Raw genomic sequence first — 18,975 nt, forward strand, 5'->3', positions numbered from 1 at the left:
GGATGAGATGAAGTGATAAATATGGAGCCTACAAAAAGATATCCAAATGCTGAGTGAGTTTCTTTGTAATAAATTGTACCTTGATGATGTCCAGACCAGGCTGAGGGTACTCTAGGACTGGAAGTTGTTCATCTATATTCATTAGTCCAATCTCATCTGGATCAGCTCCCTGACTCACTAGATAAACCACTTCCTGTAGCAAGCCTGTGCCTGCATAAACCAAACAATGAAAGAGAACAGATTGTATTACAGTCCTTATCTAAACAGAAGCATATGAAAGCAGATCCAGACAAAGAAATAATAACTTTTTCCTCAACAGTCTGCTCTGATCTCAGTCTACAGCTACTGTTTTAACATAGTATGTCTGCTCTTTTTATTTTAAATACATGAAAATCTCCAACCACATCAAATATCTGAGATTTTTCTTTAGCAGTAACTTAAATATAAATGTTTGTGTATCCTAATCCTTTTAACCTGTGAATTGGAAAGCATTTTACATACACTGAGCCTTTCACTATGGATGTTAGTTAGGCAAATCTCACTATTTCAATTCTAGAAACAAAAAAAATGAAGCAGACAGAGGTCATCCAAGTTCACAAAATGCATTAGAGGCTGTACAGGGAAACAACCAGTGTCCTCTATCTAAATGGTAGGCAATTCTACTGTTATGTAATGATTTTAAAAGTCTATTTATACTTCCATTTTATAGATTGGATAAACCAATGAACACATCAATGCATAGTGAGTTAGAAGCAATCTTTAGAGGCCCCCATTATGTACCACTCTCCAGTCTGAAGACTCTTACAAAGCAACCGACAGATAATATAGCCTTAATGACTGTGCTTTGGAAAGTTAAAAGGTATTCTAAACAGCAGTTTGAGCAGAGAAACTATGAGAGTTGCTCCAAAAGTAATGCCTCCTATTTTGTTCTTTTAGTCCATGATACCAGAAGCAGATGATAGTGACATGGCAGTAGAGGTTAAACCTTCCCATCAATATTCCCTTACATTTTTTTGCTGTGTGTGGCAGCAGAGGAGCAGTCTGATAAAATGATGTCTGACAAGGAAGTGCAAAGGTGAAGCAAAGCTGTGTCATTGAAATCCTTCATGTGGAAACAATTGCACTCACTGACATTCATCAATGCTTGCTGAACATTTATGGATACCAAACAGCAGCTGTGAGCACAGTGAGGCAGTGGGTGGTGAGTTTCAGCAGTGGACAGCAGCATGAAAGTCCAGCCATGTTCCAGCAGGCTGTGCACTGCTGTCACACCACGAAATTAAGAGTCTCTATCACTTATCTGCTCAAATCAGCTAATGGTGACAACTGCGTCAAAAAGTAGTGTTTTGTAGCCAAGAATTTGCTCTATCAAATAGCGTTATTGTGCTTTTTGTATCTGTTTGTTGTTTCCATGGAAATAAATAGAAGGCATTACTTTTGGAGCAGCCTATACATTTTAATTGGTTTTACCTTCAGACAGATAGATCTAGAGAGCAGGAAATTCTCTAAGCAGGCAAAATAAAATTCAGAGATATCTGATACTAAAAAGGCACAGGCTTTTGGTAGGATGGAAGAATATAAAGAGCCAAGATCAGTAAAGTAATAAGCAAGAGACCCCATGGTTTAAAAGATAAGTTGAGCAGACATGGAAAATCCTGGATGCTGCAACAGACTGACTAATTATTTAAGACTTGTAAGTGGTAAAATAGGATTATTATTATTTTTTTTTTTGCTACCTAAAGTACTGAGTAATGCAAGCATGCGAGCCTATCTATTTCATATCCTTGGAAAGATAAGCTAAAAATTCATAAATCATGCCTTTTGGTCCCATTTATGTTTGCAAAGAACTTGCAAGTTGCAGGTAACTTGTAACAGTCACCAGGTAACTCATGTTAGTCAGTATGATCATACACAGCAACACAGACACACTCTGCTCTAACTCCCGCATGGTGTTCAAACAAAAGGAAAATTTGAGTATCGTTATTCGGATTTTTTCTTTTTAATTTAAACTAGCAGTAAGGAAAAAAAAAAAAAGAAAAAATTTCATGTACTGTAGGTACATTTAGAGATACATTTAGAGGGAACATGGTCTGGATGCAATATGAAAAAATATACCTCTCCAAGAACAGATTGGAAAAACACTTCTGTATTTCCTGACTGATTGTTGGGTAAATTAAAATGGCTTGGAAAAAAAGAAACTCTCACATTATCATCACCGACAGAGAGGGCTGTCAGAGACTTAATATACACTTGCCCTTGAGGCTGTTCACTCTGCATTTTTAAGTTCAAGCATGTATTTTATATATTAAAATTAGCATACACATGGTACTTCAATATCAGTCCTTGTGACTCGCAATGAGCACAACCTTATTCTCATTAAACATTTATCCTGACAGAAGGCATCCTGGTTCTCTATAATTTATTTCTGTATTTCCAATTCTGCTTGTAAAGAAAAATGCTATCACAGCAACTCTCTTCCATGAAAGGAAAAAGACTAACTGTAAGGATAAACACCAACACCAATGCTTTCTCAGTCTCAGTCTTCCCCTGCTCAGCTGAACCTTGACAGAATCTCTGTGGTGCCTCTGAATACAGAACGGATGATGAGGCAGGACTGTTGAAATTTCAAGAGAGTAGCATGCTCCCTACCAGCTCTCCAGCAGGTCAACCAGAGAACTAAGAGATGAAGTCTGGGGAGCAAAGCCTCTGGGGTCTTACCTAGTTCTCTTCAGATCTATGGACATGAACTATGTCCATGCCAATGAAAACTTGGAATTTAACTCTTGAGGGAATTCTGATTTTTTGTTTTATTTGTCATCCTTTATTATCATTCATCTCTACCACACGCACACACACACACACAAAAGCTATCACGTAAAAAATGATCGACTTGGTTCCCTGTGTTTGAAAACAAGCACAGAACATATTAATTTGATTTAAAATTTGATTAAAATTTTTGATTTAGAACAAAAAAAATAGTTAAAAGTCTTTATAAAAAATTAAATAAAATTAAATATATTTAACTTCCTCACATCCTCACTAAGATTAAGAACAACTCAAATCTAAACTAGAAATATTGACAGAGTTGAATGCCCATACAGCTTAGAAATGTTGACTTATCCTAAAAATAGTCAAATAGCAGCCCAAATCCCAGCCCAAGCCCCTAGGGCCAGGTTTTGTAGTCCCTAGGAACACAAGCTGGCTGGAAAGCCAACCAACTGGGGTACTGTACACATGCACATGATGAGCCACCCAGACCTAGACTGAGGCTTGCAGAGTTTATTGAAATTGTCACTGTGGAAGGTGAATGAGTCTTCCGGCATAGCCTCCGATTTCCCAGCTGGATGTAAAGCATCCAGAAATTGGCCATTTAAACCAAATGAAAGACCTTTTTCTGTTTCTGAATGCATGCCTCACCTGGCACTGCACAGAAAGAGTTAAAAGTCACAGACAGATTAATCTGTCAGCCTTTGGGCATGAGGCAGCAGATGCAACATTGATAAGTACCCATCAATTCCACCCTTCCTTCTTGCAGCTGCTGTAAAATTCACATTTCATGCCGGAGGAAGAATACTGTCCCTGCTAGCTCCAAGGTCATACTGCCAAAACAGATATCAAAGCCATTTACATCTATCCAGTTTCAACAATGAACCCAGTCAGCACCAGGGGAACTTCAGTGCACTGTACCTGAGAAACACTCTTCCCTGATAAGCTCTTCTGTTATGTCTATACAATGTCTCAGGAGAAATAGTGTCCCAGTTTATCACATAGTATCTAGAAGAGATGGGATGGGAAATGGTAGTGATAAACTACTGTCAGAATTGGTAGGTATTTAGGAGAGCCTTCTACATTATCTGTGAACTTGCACTTCTACTCTTTGTAAGAGCATCTACAGAAGAAGCCCAGGCACAGCAGTTTGAAACTGTGCTAACTGGGCTGCACTGTCCTTTGCAGTGCTGCCTAATAGTACACAGAAATAAGGAACTTAGGAGTCCTTCCAAACTATAATCTTCCCTACGGGAGTCCCTGCAATAAATAGGAACTCATCATTTGTACCCTTTTTCATGGTCGATGCCTCAGCAACTCTATTAAAGTTAGCTCATAGACATAATGCCTCTGCTTATCAGTAAGGCTAACTGCTCCAGCAGCAACTGAACAGCGTAGCAAGGCAGACAAAACTGTGAAACATCTCACAGTTATTTCTTCATTTCTACGGAGGGAGAAATATTCTGTAGCGCAGCTGTTCTCTGCCTCCTCTCACTGCTTTCTGGCCACTGATAAATTCACATGCAGCTACTAAGCTTCCTAAATGTGGTCAAAATGAAAGGGCAGAAAGATGGATGCTTCCTGTTAATTTTCCCTTTCCTCCATTGTTCCTTCCTTTATTTCCATTTCCTCTCTTCTACATCAGCTAACACTGGACAAATCTGCAATTCAAAGATGTGAAGGACTCTAGTATATTCCTTCTATTCATCCCTTGTTTGGGAAGTCACACGGAAAAATATAATAAAGAAATACTAATGTTAGCATTAACAATTTTGTAGCACTCCCTATCAATTTCATCTCACTTCCCCAACCACTGCCTGATCAAGTTGCAGCTAATACAATGCAATAGACCCATTATGACTCAATTTTTTTAAATAGCATCAGTAGATATAAGCACTCACTATAAGTGAGGGCTGCAAAAGCTGTCACAGATTGGTCTAGCAAATGCTGTAAAACAATTATCCACCTAGTTCTTCCAATTGCTTGCAAGCTCATTCCTCTTTTACCGGTTTCACAGAATCATAGAATTGTAGGGAATCTGGAGGAAGGGACCTCCAGAGATCATTGAGTCCAGCCCCCCTGCAAAGCAGGCCCTTACAGCAGGCTGCACAGGTAGGCGTTCAAGTGGGTCTTGAACATCTCCAGAGAAGGAAACTCCACAACCTCGCTGGGCAGCCTGTTCCAGTGCTCCATCACCCTCACTGTGAAAAAGCTCCTTCGCAGAACTTCCTACACTCATTTTCTGGCAGTTTCCCCTTGTCCTGACCTCACAGATTGCTGAAAAGAGGTTGTCCATGTCCCTTTTTCTCCCACACTTAAGAGATATAAACATTAATAAGATCCCTGCTCAGTCTTCTTTTCTCAAGGTTGAGCAGTCCCAGGTCACTCAGCCTTTCCTCATAAGTGAGGTGCTCCAGGCTCTTTATCATCTTTGTGGTCCTCCACTGGACTCCTTCCAGGAGATCCCTGTCTTTCTTGTACTTGGGAGCCCAGAACTGGACACAGTACTCCAGGTAAAGCCTGACCAGGGCAGAGTAGAGGGAGAGGATCCCTTGACCTGCTGGCCATGCTCCTTTTAATGCACCCCAAGATGCCATTGGCCTTCTTGGCTACCGAGGCACACTGCTGGCTCATGGCCAACCTGTTGTCCACCAGGACACCCAGGTTACTCTACATAGACTCCTCTCCAGCAGGACACCCCCCAACCTGTACTGGTGCATGCAGTTATTTCTCCCTAGGTGCAAGACTCTACACTTGCTTTTGTTAAGCCTCATCTGGTTCCTCTCTGCTCAACTCTCAACTCCAGGTAAGTATAGCAGATTCATCTTCATCCTACAATAGTAGAGGGAAAAACAGATTTTTCCATTAGAGGAAAAGTAATTCTAACCCATAAAAAGTGTCTTCTCTTGACCTCTCTTGAAGTCTATGTGTGCTAGCTCTCCTGCTTTGTGGAATTCCAACTTGCTTAACAATGTGGATTTTCATTTGTACCAGTGTTTTAATAATAAAAATAATTTATACACTTTGATACCATACTTTCCAATAATTTTATTCCTAGATATGACTCATGGTTTAGAATAAAAGCTGGTTTTTTTCATGTTATTTGTTCAGTATTTTTGACTGTCTCACCCCATACAGATTAAAAACCTTGATTTTCAGAAGTAACTGAAAACTCATCCTCTGAGATTAATGACTGTTTTATGTGGTATAAATTGAATACAGGTCTTCTGAAATCGTCAGCAGTAGCTTAAATAAGATTGGATTTAAAGCAAATATTAACTGAATGATTTCCAATAATATTTAGTAAGTAGGGTTTTGACTTGTTAGACTTATTAATCAGTTTATTTTTCATTTGAACCTAATAGCTTTAAAAAACCAAAACTGTTAGGCTCTACACTGGTCTTTCACTTGGCTTACATGAGACAACACAAAAATGGGTCCGTTAGGTCTGAGATGTCTTTTGAAAGTATATCACCAGAGGCTGTAAACAGAAAACTACAAAAATGGTATTCTATTTAGAACTCAAATGTACTTTCTATTTGGTAAAACTAACAAAATAAATAAATGCACTGTCTCTGAACGGATTATACACATATATTAGAAATATTGCTACCATATATAACAGTATCCTAAAGCAATACCTTAATAAACTACAAAATAGCATTATTTTCAGTTCATGCATTAGTACTGTTTTTAAAAAATGGTCTGAATCACAATTCTCCCTTACATTAGCACAATAACTACTCAACAGAATACAGGATGAGAAGTGCAGAACAAAATGTAATGCATCTCAGTCCAGACACTAACTATAAAGACTTATCACTGTTGTAGTGGAAGGCAGGTAATATGGAGTGCTTCATTCTCAACACCAGCAGAAGCAGCTCCAAAGAAGGACTACTGACACCTTTTAGGAGGATGGATCCTAAAGCAACAGCAGTAAATAAAACACATCAGGCCCTGCTCTTTGGAAGGACAAGAGGGGCAGGCTGGACCCATATCCATGGAGATTCACATGCTTGACTTGATAAAACCAGAAAAAAAATAGCTTGAGTCACATGCTCCCTAAACAATGCATCCTAACCATGCCTAGGCCAATTTGCCCCAATGGGCACAAGGCCAGGCCTCCTGTTGAGGACAGCTGGCACAAAAAGCAGTTCTCTTCCATCCCCCTCAACCAGCCACAACATCTTCACAGCCAAGGGAACTGCAACAAGGAGTAGGTACAGGCTAACAGCACTAAGAACTATGGGTCAGGTCCACAGACTGCTTTTAATCCCTACATTTTGAACAAGATAATAGTGCTTTGTCTGTTTGCCTTTTGACTGATGAGTCATGATTTGAGTTTTCAAGCTTGTCTCCACATCCATTATTCCACCATAACTAGGTCTTACAGATTTTGTTACAGGTCTTTCACTGACAGCTGACACTAGTTGGTAGCTGATATCCAAAGGAGAGAAGTATTTTAACTGTGGACATATTCTTTAAGCTTTAGCTATATTGGTAAAATATTTCCATGTCCGTAGATGCTCATTGCACCTGTACTATACGTCACCACCAATGGAAGAATTTGCCCCAGTTCACTTGAAACTGTGTCAGACAAATTAGCTTAAGGAGTTTGTCTTTTAGGCATAAACTCACTTACCTAATTTTGCTGAAGACAAACTAGAATGCATTCACACATAATGCTCTGCAGGCAGTGCTTTAAGAAGTGACAAGCAGCCGGCTAAGGACACTAAAATTTTGCGCTACTGCAGATGGTTATAAAAGAGGACATCTATCTGCACCCTTAGATTAATTCTCTCTCTTTTTGCTCACCAAATTAAACATGCTCCCATGGTATAAGGCAGCACAAAGAAAAAATGTGCAGTATAACCTCTCTGAAAGGAACGTGAAAATAAAAGATAAATGAGTTAAAGTTCCATTCTTGCTTCCTACCTAACCACACTCTGGCAGATGGAATTACATCCCTCTTTTTACCCTTTTCCAACTAACTCAAGGCTGATAAGGTCAAAAGTCAACCCGGGACATTCAGTTGTCACCCTCTTTCCCTGGGCTTCACTTTTTGAAATTCCTACGATCCAGAGACACAACTCCTTTCATAACTGCATAGGAGCACATCGGCTCATGCAGTCATACCAAAGGGTAGGCTCACTAGGACAGTAATTCATGGAGAAAAGAGTGCTTCCAATTGGCTAACATATGCTACAGGGCAGATCCTACCTCAAACATGAGGAAATAATCTGGCAAATGGTGGCCATATAAACTGGCAACGGCATTTCCTCAGGATATTCCTAGATTTTTCAAATCCTACCTTCTCTCTGGATAGTCAAGAAGGTGCAGGTCCTTACCCCAATCTTACCTCAGATGTGTCCTGCTCTCTCCTCTAGTAGTCTCATTCCCTAAATGAAAAACATGCCCAAACTGCTTAATACATTACCCCAGCAGGAATTCTAGTAATGTGTCCCCCACACTGGGTCTCATTTCCCTCCATTTTCACACAGGTGACAACACTGTTCCAAAGGATAGAGAAGAAGAGAACAGTAATGACAAGCAAGCCATTGTTTTTAAAATTCACCCTCAAGGACTGCATTAAGTTACAGAGAAGTGCTTAGTTATCCTTAGAGTCACTGATTTCCTAGGACAACTATAGCACTATGTCCTGTTCTACACTGTTGGAATATGCTCCATGACTAAATGCAGAGCAGCACAGTGAGCTCTGCTGATTGAAAGAAGATCCGAAGGCAGGAGACAATGGGCCACTCATAATAGAAACCTGTATTGAGGTTGTCCTCATAACCTTTTGTTGTGAACCTGTTTCCTTCTCCTACAATAAACATATTCTGGAGGATGTCTGTCACCTCCTGAAGTGCCTTGGTTGGCATTCAGAGTTGCATAGTGAACCAAAATGCAATTCCATGCCTTGGTTTCAATCCCACAGTTTCCCAGGAAAACTGTTAGACAAAACATGCCTACACATTTATCTGTGTTTGCATATATTAGGCAGTTAAATCATAAGAAGGCAGTGCACCAGTAGCATCATGTGAAAGCATTGCAGATATGAGATGTGAAAAAAAAAAAAAATGGAAAAGAAGCTGTTTTGGAATTTCAATAAACATTTTTAATCTATGCATGAGACTACGTAACCTCTTCAGTCAGCTAGTGTAACACCAAGGAGGAAGCCATTTGATGCCTGACAGCAGCCCCCTCATTGCCCATCATAAAAACTGCCCTAAGCAAAACCATTGCTTGCATGGTAGCCACGCCCCCAGTCATATTTAACACACAGTCATTCCTTCTGTATGCTGAATTACAGAATTGCAGTTCTAGACAAGCTACAGTCATTTCTATTCTATTTCTGTTATTGCTCTTCATAGAATCATACAATTGCTCAGATTGGAAAAGACCTTAAAGATCACTGAGTCAAAAACGGAAATAGATCTAATTGAGAGTACAAACGGGCATCTGCCAATCTGTGTCATCATGGGTTAACTCAGTACTGCTGCAAAATCCTTGAAAAGAGCACACTATGTCTCATAAATACTCACATTAATCATTATTAATGTGCACTTCAACTACATATGCATAAAGAAATCCAATTTTAGCAGAGCCTGTAGCTGTTCTGTGCTACTCTGGCAGCAGCAGTAAACAGGCTTTTAACTGAATGGTTAACCTTAGTTTATGATTGCCTTACATCAACAAGACACTGCAAAGCAGCCAATGTACTGATCAATCTTGACTGCTGCATATACGTCCAGTGTTTATCTTCTGAACGTGTCTCATCTCACTTGCTTCACACTTGCCTCATTTTGTTGGCTTGGATGAATTTATTACTCATGCATTTGGACACAATAAAGGGCTAATTCCACACCATTGTCTATACCCCATATAGTGATCTAATGTAATTACACATCACCCAGAACGTGCAGCCTTCCACTGGATGACAGCCTTCACATTCCGCACCATAAATGGTACGCAGGTAACAGCACAGGAAATCAGCTTGCATTTTTTAAATTACAAATGTGTTTTGATATCTAGTAGCAAAAATCCCTGCTTAGTTGGTTCTCCAGTGGTGTTCTTTTTCCTTTTTATCTTTTACTGTCCCAGGCCGCTTCCCCTAGCTAAACTTTCCTTCCACACTTTCAGTCCCCAATATGCCTCCTTTCCTGACATTCCTCAGTACACCCCATTCTCCTCACAGTGGTTCTCATGAGAGTGCACGTTCATTTGAAATGGTATTAAGACATTGCTTCTTCTGCTGTGCTGTCTTGTCTGCCAATACACAGCCACATTTTTTCTTGCTACTGAATGTGCAGGATTAACATATGACATAAATGGTCTATTTATTCTGTAGTAGTCTGTAAAAGACTTAGATATACAGAACCACGATTCTCTCAGCTCTTAAGCTCCATCTCTCTGGATTCCCTAAAGTGTTGCAGAAGTTCTGAATGGGGTAAAAACGATGACACGCTGGCTGCTTCACTAATGCTTTGCTTGTTGCCTCCTCCCATCAAAAAACAAACAAAAAACACAAAAAAACCCCACCACCAACAAAAAAGAACACACAATAAAACAATCCAACATACTGGCATTCTTATGTGTTTAGCTTTTCTACCAAGATGCTTACTGCTAGATTATCTATAAAAATACAGATAGTAGATGACACTTTTTGTCCAAGATAGTTTTTTCTTGCTACGTGTGAATTTGGGCAGAGACTAAATTCATCCATACACCTCAAATGGAAAATGCAAATGAAAAGATTAAATGACTTCTGCAAAGTCACAGAATCTCTAGAGAAGTTGTAACAAATGTCCAATATACCAAACACTGCATCACTTTTCCTGGGACAAAACAGGAGGTAGTTTCTTCACTTCAGTATAAGGTGTTCATTTTTGCCGAATTAATAGGAATAAGAGAAAAGTCATTTAATAAAAGTCTACATAACAAGAAGGAAGAGTCATATGTGCTTAATCCAATTAAGTCCTACATTCAAGCATTGTGCTTCCTTTCATTAACATCTTCACTATGGAAGATGAATATTAACACAAAATGAGAATAACCATTTGTTTGGTTTCACTGATTTATGTAATTTCCTAATTCTTCAGTTTTTGAGGTCATTTTCATCTAACCCAGTCAACACTGACTTCACTTATGTCCAGAATACATACTTTACGCAGGGTAAAATCTTTTTTCCATTTTCTTTTCCTGAGCCAGCCTTCACAAAGCAAATTGGTTGAGTTTTGCACTACTTCATAGTAAGGAGGCAATTACGCTACATTTGCAGGAGACCTACAATACCTATTAGGTAACAAGAGAATTCTTCCTCTTCTGAACCATTTGTTCCGTCTCCAACAACACATCTTCTCTGTCTTGATATATGACTCATGAGAGAAACACTGATAACTAAATAACCAAAACAACTTTTCTGTAATGACACATTTTTCCTCTCCACCTTTATTTCCTGCTGTAGGCACTTAAGAACCTATTCAATTCCAATCCCACTGAAATCAAGTCAACCACGTCAGTGGCAAACTTTCAATTCTCAATGACTTGTTATATGAAGTTTTTATTTATCACTTCTTTGCCTAGCGACATTTGGGACTGAGTCAATAGCAGCTGCTATTTTGAGCTACACATACACTGAACAAAAGATAATCCCATTTCAAAAGGGCTTTCAAAGCACAAGAATCCGAAGGCCCTGACCCCTACAAACACTGGTGTACAAATCTAACTTTCTGCACCTGGGTGGTCCTCATTGGAGTGCATTTGAGAAGCAGAGTATTTACTCTTCCAGTAGTTGAAAAGAATGAGATTTGCGTCAGCAAAACCAAGAGCATGAAATTCAAATATGAACCCTAAATATCAGCCTTGAACAAGACATCTCACAGGAAGTATCTCTATCACCCAACACAGTTTGCTGATCCTTTTCAGTTTGCACAATTCCATTCTTTTCTATCAATTGGCATGAGAAACGAAGCACCCTCACATTGTATTAAAGAGGTATATGATACCTGAGCTTCACATATTACTCAAGATGGAGAAACTGAATAACCATGATGTTACTGGAAAAGAGAAAAGGTATCAACATTCTGATTTCCAAGACATGAAATTGTTCATCCACCTTCACAAAACTAACAGAGGCCAGCTATCTTTTCAAGTTCTTCCCTGTGACCTGTAAGCACACATAATGTTGCCTCACAAACCAGAGGGCAAAGGTAAAGAATCCAAAGTGCATTCTGTTTAAAAATCTCTCGATTTTTAAGTTAATTTTGTGACTTTTTAAGGCATGCCTCCAGGCCAGTAACATTTGAATTCATTCTTTAGATGAAAACTGATAAAACTCAAGGCACCAAAATCCTGCATAAAGAACAGAACTATAAAACCAGAATAGCATAGTCTGGCTATTCTGCAAGAGAATAAACTTGTTAAAAAATATGTAGGCTGCTCCAAAAGTTATGCCTCCTATTTATTTCCACAGAAATTGCAACAGATACAAAGAGCACAATAGCACTATTTGATAGAGCAAATTCTCAGCTACAAAACACTATTCTTCAGCATAGTCACCACTTTTAGCTATGCATTTTTGCCAGCAAACAAGAACCTGCATGCTGTGCTTGTCAAAATCTGCACCAGTGGAGGTGGCCCATTGTTGCTGTCACCACTGCTGAAATGCACCACCCACCACCTCACTGTGCTCACGTTCACTGTTTGGTCTCCATAAATGTTCAAGCAAGCATTGATGAGTGCCAGTGGGTGCCATTTTTTCTGCATGGAGGAATTCAATGACAAACCTTTGCTTTGTTGGCACTTCCATGTCATATGCCATTTTGTCAGACTGGCTTCCTGCTGCCATCTGTCAAATGACAATAAAATGTAACAGAATATTGGCAGGAAGGCTCAACCTTTACTGCCATACAACCATCACCCACCTCTGATATCATGGGCCAACATAAAACAGGAGACATTTCTTTTGGAGCAGTCCTCATATAACAACAAAATTCTTGGGAAGAATTCCCTGTAAGAAGACTGGAAATCAAGGCAAATCAACTAATTTAGCACAGACATCCATGTGGAGGGTCCCTGCTCCCTGAGGATCTTCAGCTACACAGCATAAGGCCTTCTCAGCCCTGCCATTAACCAGGGTAAGCCTCTGTGACCCACTGCAGCTAACTCACTTCCCTGTGTCTGACAGCTCTCAGTCCATAAACTCCTGTAGACAGGGCATAACCTCAGCGAACCTTTCACCCTATTTCCTCTCCTTTATGTCTGCACAAATCAGGACTGACTGTCAGCACTGTTGGGCCTGCACATGTCTGGCTAGGTGGGAAGAATCGTGTTCCTCATGGTCACATTTGTCAGTCTGCTACATTCCGGGGTAGCAACTGGAACATGTTTGCCAGTTAGACAGTAAGCCAGGACTCCGTAGAAGTACAGCATACTATGCCACAGCTGGGTGTGCTCATGGGTAGGCAGAAGGACAGACGCTGTGAGTCCCTGAAATAGCATGTAATTATTGCAGCTCTGTGCAGATCTGTCACCTACTCACTGACTGCTAAGGCAGGTAACTGCAGATACATGAGTGACTGAGTTAGATGAACATGAAGCGTAGGATGCACCCGCAAGCATAGTTTATGCGGAACCATGTAATCCTAGTTAAGAAATAATACTAAACCTAGTTAAGAAATAATATTCATGTTGAATAAGGGTGTTTTTGTGCAGTACAATAACACTCAACCACCAGGACTGGTTTCTGCTTCAGGTATGTGCCTGTCAATAAATTGTACCATCTGAGGACAACAAGCAGGGTGGAATTGCACAAGACAAAGATTTCCACACAAAGTATAGTCACTTGGTACACTTTCTTCATAGTATATTAAATTGAGACTTTTTTCTAACCTGTTTTTGTAACATAGTCTCACAGATAGTTAAACAGAAAGTAAAGGGGAAAAAACAAGCGACGAGAGATAAGAAGTCCCTGAACAAATTTCACAGCTAGAGGAAAAGTATATGTAGATACATCCCTCCTTTTGTCTCAAGTATAATAGCTTGAGCGCTGAGTCTGATAAAGACAATATTCTAGATGCTTATGAGCATAAATCTGCTAATTTTGTGTGGAGAATCAGACAGGTGAGAAAGATAGGGCTTACACTGAACACTCTATATCTAGTTCACAGTCTAGAGGTTTCCTCCACTATTGTAACTGCCAATGGATCAAAGAGCTTCCCCTATAACTGAAAAAAAAACGTGGGATGCATAGCGACCCTAGCATGGAAAGAATAATAGAGACTATGGTAATAAAGGTTATGGTATGAGGAAAATAGGCTCTTGAAAAATGTACTCAGAGCACCAGTATTTGACAAGGGAAAGGGAACGGACAGTATGATAAACCTGAGCTCCTCCTGGTCAGAGATGGCAATGTCCCAGCAAGAGAAGGTGCTGCATTCAGGAGCACTGGAAATAGAAGAGGTTAAGCAAGTGGTATGCATGCAGTGGGAGAGGCGTGGGCAACTGGAGCAGGCAGAAAATCAGCGATGTGTGCAATACAATTATCAACAGATACAATGGAAGCGACCTTCTTCTGTACATATAGATTTAAATTAAGAAAATAAAATAGTGGACAACTCAAATGAACTTTTTCTGGTTGATTTCACACAAGACTGAAGGTAAATGCTAAGCAAGAATTTGAAAGATAAGAACATATGCATAGGAAAGTTATTCCTGATCTGATCTGCAAACTCACTGTTGGCACTTTATAAAGCTTAAGGCTTATAGTGAGCCATCATATTCCCTCAAGTCAGTGGGTAGTAATAGAAACATAGCTTGGCAAGGAAAATTCAAAATGCTATCTACAAACAGACAGACCTCCAGACAGGTGAAGACCATACCCAGCGCCTGCATTCCATACCAGACAATGAGTCAGAAGAAAAAGAGTCCTCACGAACTGACTGGACGTAAAGATGATGTCTGCCACAAGATTCCAGAAAATTATTTGGCAAAATAATCAACACTGGAGAGACAGCTTTGTTAATAATGAAAATAGTTCACTTTAACAAATTGCCAATTTTGCAAAAGGCATTAATCTGTGGGCTTTGACCCAAGAACGCACAATGCACATTCCTTCAGAACTAATGCAATATTAAGAAAGCTAGCCACTGCATACCACTTAGCAGTGAAGCAAACGGACAGATCATGTACAGTCAGAATTTGGCATCATAAGGCATGGCGAAAAAAACCTAAGTGAACATGGAGTCAATACTCTATTTTAGGCATGGATACAATTCCACTGAAATCACTGACTTTAGCCAGTAGATAGACTAACTTTCGGCCATAGGTCACTGAGGAAATACCATGAAAGACCTTGCTTCATCATTAATTTTATACTTTATTAAGTTTATAGAGAAGAATTTTAATAAAAACCCCACAGGATGAGAGTTTTTGAGGAAAGCTATTACAGATGTAAAATGTACTTCCTCTGGAACAATGCATCTCATCTGAGAAGCAGTCTGCTGTGTGAGCTCCAGTTATTTAGTGCAATATAGAACGATATTACTACACACCTGCAGCTACCATAAATCTCAATGAATACTGTTCAGCTCTGCCCATTGTATACTACAGAGTTGCATGAAATATAAAACTCAACTTAAGCTTTTCACTGATTTTAAATTGTGTACCGTGACAAAAAAGTTTCTCTATAATTACTGTTCTAACATATACACATGTAAAAGCATACATGCACACTGACATTTACGTACGTCTGTATGTAAACGAGCCTCAAGATTTTATGTGCAAGTTTCTCCTAGTCCAGCAGCTACCAAAAGTTGTTACCATCGATTGGGTGCAGGTGTTAGGATTAATTAATGATACAAGGAGTATCATTATTCAGGCCTCCATCAGTGGAAATTACATTAAAGCAGAGTAATTCTCCATTAAGCTTATCACATTACTCCCAGTAAGGCCACTGGAACATTCAATTTTCTGCCATTATGGATCAGCTTCTTCCTGGGTCACCCCCAATGTACCAGTGTAATTATTTCCAAGCACTATTTCCATCTTTCATTTAGGGCAGACTCATCCAGTCATCCAGATTATGTCTGCAAAATGGTGCATGTGCTTCTTCAGCAGTCAGATAAACAAGCACGTGGTCAACAGCTACTGATGGAACCTTTTGATTTTACACTGGAGTATTACACAGGGCTCAGTAAGAGGTAGGAATTCTGGCCTCCCACATTTAGCAGAAGGGCTTGTTAGCATATTCTTTCCACAACTTGAGCAGACGAAAAGCTGGTGGAACAATAAAGAAAATTCTTTTTTCATAACAAACATTTTCCATCCAATTGATCTGAAATAGGCACATTTTTCTTTTCTTAAAATTCTGTTGTTCTGCTTTTCATTTAAAGATTCCCCAAGAGTGCCAAAGTATCTCATGCCAAATTCATGGGATTACTATACTTTGTGCACAAAGTATGTTTTGTAACACTACTTTTTGATTACAAAAATTCTCATCACCTCCAGTTAACAGAAAAATCTTTCTCAGCGCTACTGAGAGACAGGAAGATGGAGCTGTAGTTAAGGTAATAGAGAAGAATATGAAGTTCTGGATGTAATGTCTGGCTGCACATTTTCTGCATGACCTTGGGTAAATCAATGAGAAATGACATCAGGACTGTCTAACTTCTGGTGATAATCCTGTCCGTAGTCATCAGACCCTTTCACATTTGACTCAGAAAGCCTAAATAAGGCACTGAGCTGTATGCCATGTAGGATCAGCAGACAACGCAATTCCCAAGAGTTCCAAAAGCACTCAGGCCACTTGAAGGTGAACTGTTTTCTCCCAGAGACTGCAGACATTATGGTTGTGTTTGAGAGCTATTTCCATGACAAGAACACCAGGTTCCTCAAGACCCACTCTAAATACTCTCCTTCCTGGCAAGTAAAATACTCTGGCATCCATTTTCATTCTAAGGCCGCCCTCTACCTCCTCCCCACACCACTGTAGGTCCAGTTTGGGTATCCAGCTCTTAGTCTTCTATCTCCTTTGCTTTGAGGCTGCCTATTAGTTACTCTCTCGTCATCCTCTAGCTCTGTAAGTAAGCAGGTGCCTGTCACTGACCTCAGGGCTGCCCTGAGAGACCTGCTATATTCATAAAGTAATAACAGTAAATCACATCTAACTCTGCAAGCTGGCTTCCCGTGGCCAATTGCATAGCCATCTGAGCTAATCTATTGCCAGGTGCTGTATCAGAGCTATTTTGTGCCTGAAAAAACTGAGGTTAACTGAGGATATGTAGCAATGTGCCAAGCTGGGTGCTGTACTAGCTCAGGAATCCAGCTTTCCAGAACAGAAATTTTAAAAGTAAAAGAACTGCACTCTGCATGCTAAATATGTCTTTAAAAGAACAGTATGTCTGTGGCTGTCTCCTTCTAATCACAGCATTTCGGGGACCACCCACCAGCCCATAACTTGTCCCTGCGCTATACTGATGGATGCTTGATGCATCCATCAAGCTTCAGATAGCCTTTAACAGCATCGTTAGTAATGAATTACAAAAAATAAAAGTGAAGACAAACATTTCAAACTCCTTGAGAAATGGTAATGTAGTAGATGCAGCATTTTTGCAAATGTGCATCTTTCTGAAGTGGCACACCAAGGGGAAACAGAAAAGAACCACTTTTACAATGAACAGCGAAATGATCACACCTGGTCAGTAACCTGTGATACAGGGGTATTTACAGAGCTAAGATCAGTCACCTCCAGCACTTTGAATTTTCTAGAAAGAGATCGTCCTATTGCCGGGCAGTCACTCAGAAGCGGGCTTTGTAAAGAACCTGCTCGCTGCTGCTGGCGTTATCAGGTGCTAACAGAGCTACCATATTGCTGCCTCTCTGCAGACAGCGCCGTACCCACGTTAACTCTACTTCAGCATCTTTGCACGTTAGTGGGGAGGATAAGAAGAGAAGAAATACGACGTGTGAAGCAGGAAGCGCTCAGAGGAGGAACGCACACTGATGGATCCGGCAGGGCTATCTGCGGCCAGCCGGCGCAATCACAATGCACTCGGGGCACATGTTCGCAGCCGCCTCGGGGAGGCGGCACGGCGGGGCTGCGGAACAGACGACAGGTACATCTGCTCACGTCAGGAATAACGCGTGCCGTATCTGCCCCCACCGGGCGGCCCTCCTCGCCTCCAGCGGCGCCTTTACCCGGCGGCGGACGCTCTTCCCTCGGCCCCGGCCCCACCCGGGGGCCGCCCCGGGCGCGGCGTTCCTTTCCGGCCCTCAGCGGACGGCCCCCGCCCAGAGGGCTCCCGCTCGCCGCCCGCCCGCCTACCTGACTTGGGGTAGGTGACGATCCAGACGTCGCTGTCCCTCACGGGGAAATTAGCGATCTCCTCCATCTTCCCCCTGCAGAAGGGCGGCAGCCGCACCCCATTGTACTCAAAGTACTTGCTCTCGAACTCCCCGGGAGTGCTGGGGGTCTCCGCCTCGCTTTCCGCCATCCTCTTCCCTGCCGGCCGCGGCAGGGCGAGATGCGGCGGCCCCGGGCGATCCGGCGGGAGGGCGGGCTGGCGGCAGCGGGCGCGGCAGCCGCGGCCCCGGCACGCCCCCACGCCCAGCGGCGCATGGGCTCCGCGCGCGGTGATGTCATGCGCGGCAGCCGCAGCGGCGCCGATGAGGGCCGCGGGGGCGCTGCCGTCTGTCCGCCCGGCAGGGGCAACGGCAACGGCGGCGGCTGGCGGTAGGGCGCGCAGCGGGGACTCCCTCACAGCCCCTCGCAGGGCGGGTGAGGTCTGCCCATAGCTGCCATAGCGGCCCTAGCGAGGCCTGTGGGCTGGCGGCTCGGTGCTGCTGCACAGCGTAAGGCCTCCTGATGCCTTACAGGAGAGCAGAAAAGGTTCAGTCTCTGCTCAGCTGTTTTTATACTAAAGAAATCGCGAGTGTTGTAGCTTTTTGGTCTGCTATGGATAAAAGCCAGTAGTTCAGCAAGCATCTCTGCTGGACCTCTCTTAATTCCAGAGGGGTCAGTAAGGAGTTCAGGTTTTATTTGCTTTTTATTAGCTTCTAATGGCTGCTTTATTTTGTTTAATGGTGTATGTTTAGCTAGTGATGTTAAACTGTAATGTTCTTTGAAAGCTTTAGATGTGAAGTGTCTATAATAAGCACACAGCTTAAAAAAAAAAGTAAAAGCAACAACATAGTACACGAAGATACAGT

General features: G+C 41.4%; 1 protein-coding gene across 2 annotated transcripts in view; it reads right to left on the minus strand.

Moving 5' to 3' along the window:
- SULT4A1 (sulfotransferase family 4A member 1) overlaps positions 1 to 18,567 on the minus strand; it is a 32,574-nt gene extending 14,007 nt beyond the window's left edge. Inside the window, exons 1-2 of one of the 2 annotated variants that reach the window (XR_014885419.1) lie at positions 18,092 to 18,559; positions 80 to 210 (exon numbers count right to left, since the gene is read on the minus strand). Coding sequence is in view for 1 of the 2 variants with exons in the window: in XM_085232605.1 (XP_085088731.1) it covers positions 80 to 210; positions 18,092 to 18,260 (300 nt within the window). In the remaining variant the exon portion in view is untranslated. Of the gene's footprint in view, positions 1 to 79; positions 211 to 18,091 lie in introns of both variants that reach the window. The other variant, XM_085232605.1, reaches the window with a different exon arrangement.
- Between the last annotated feature and the right edge of the window lie 408 nt (positions 18,568 to 18,975).

The sequence above is a fragment of the Meleagris gallopavo genome, chromosome 1, assembly GCF_905368555.1.
Source record: "Meleagris gallopavo chromosome 1, MGAL_WU_HG_1.1, whole genome shotgun sequence".
In the NCBI taxonomy this organism is placed as follows: domain Eukaryota; kingdom Metazoa; phylum Chordata; class Aves; order Galliformes; family Phasianidae; genus Meleagris; species Meleagris gallopavo.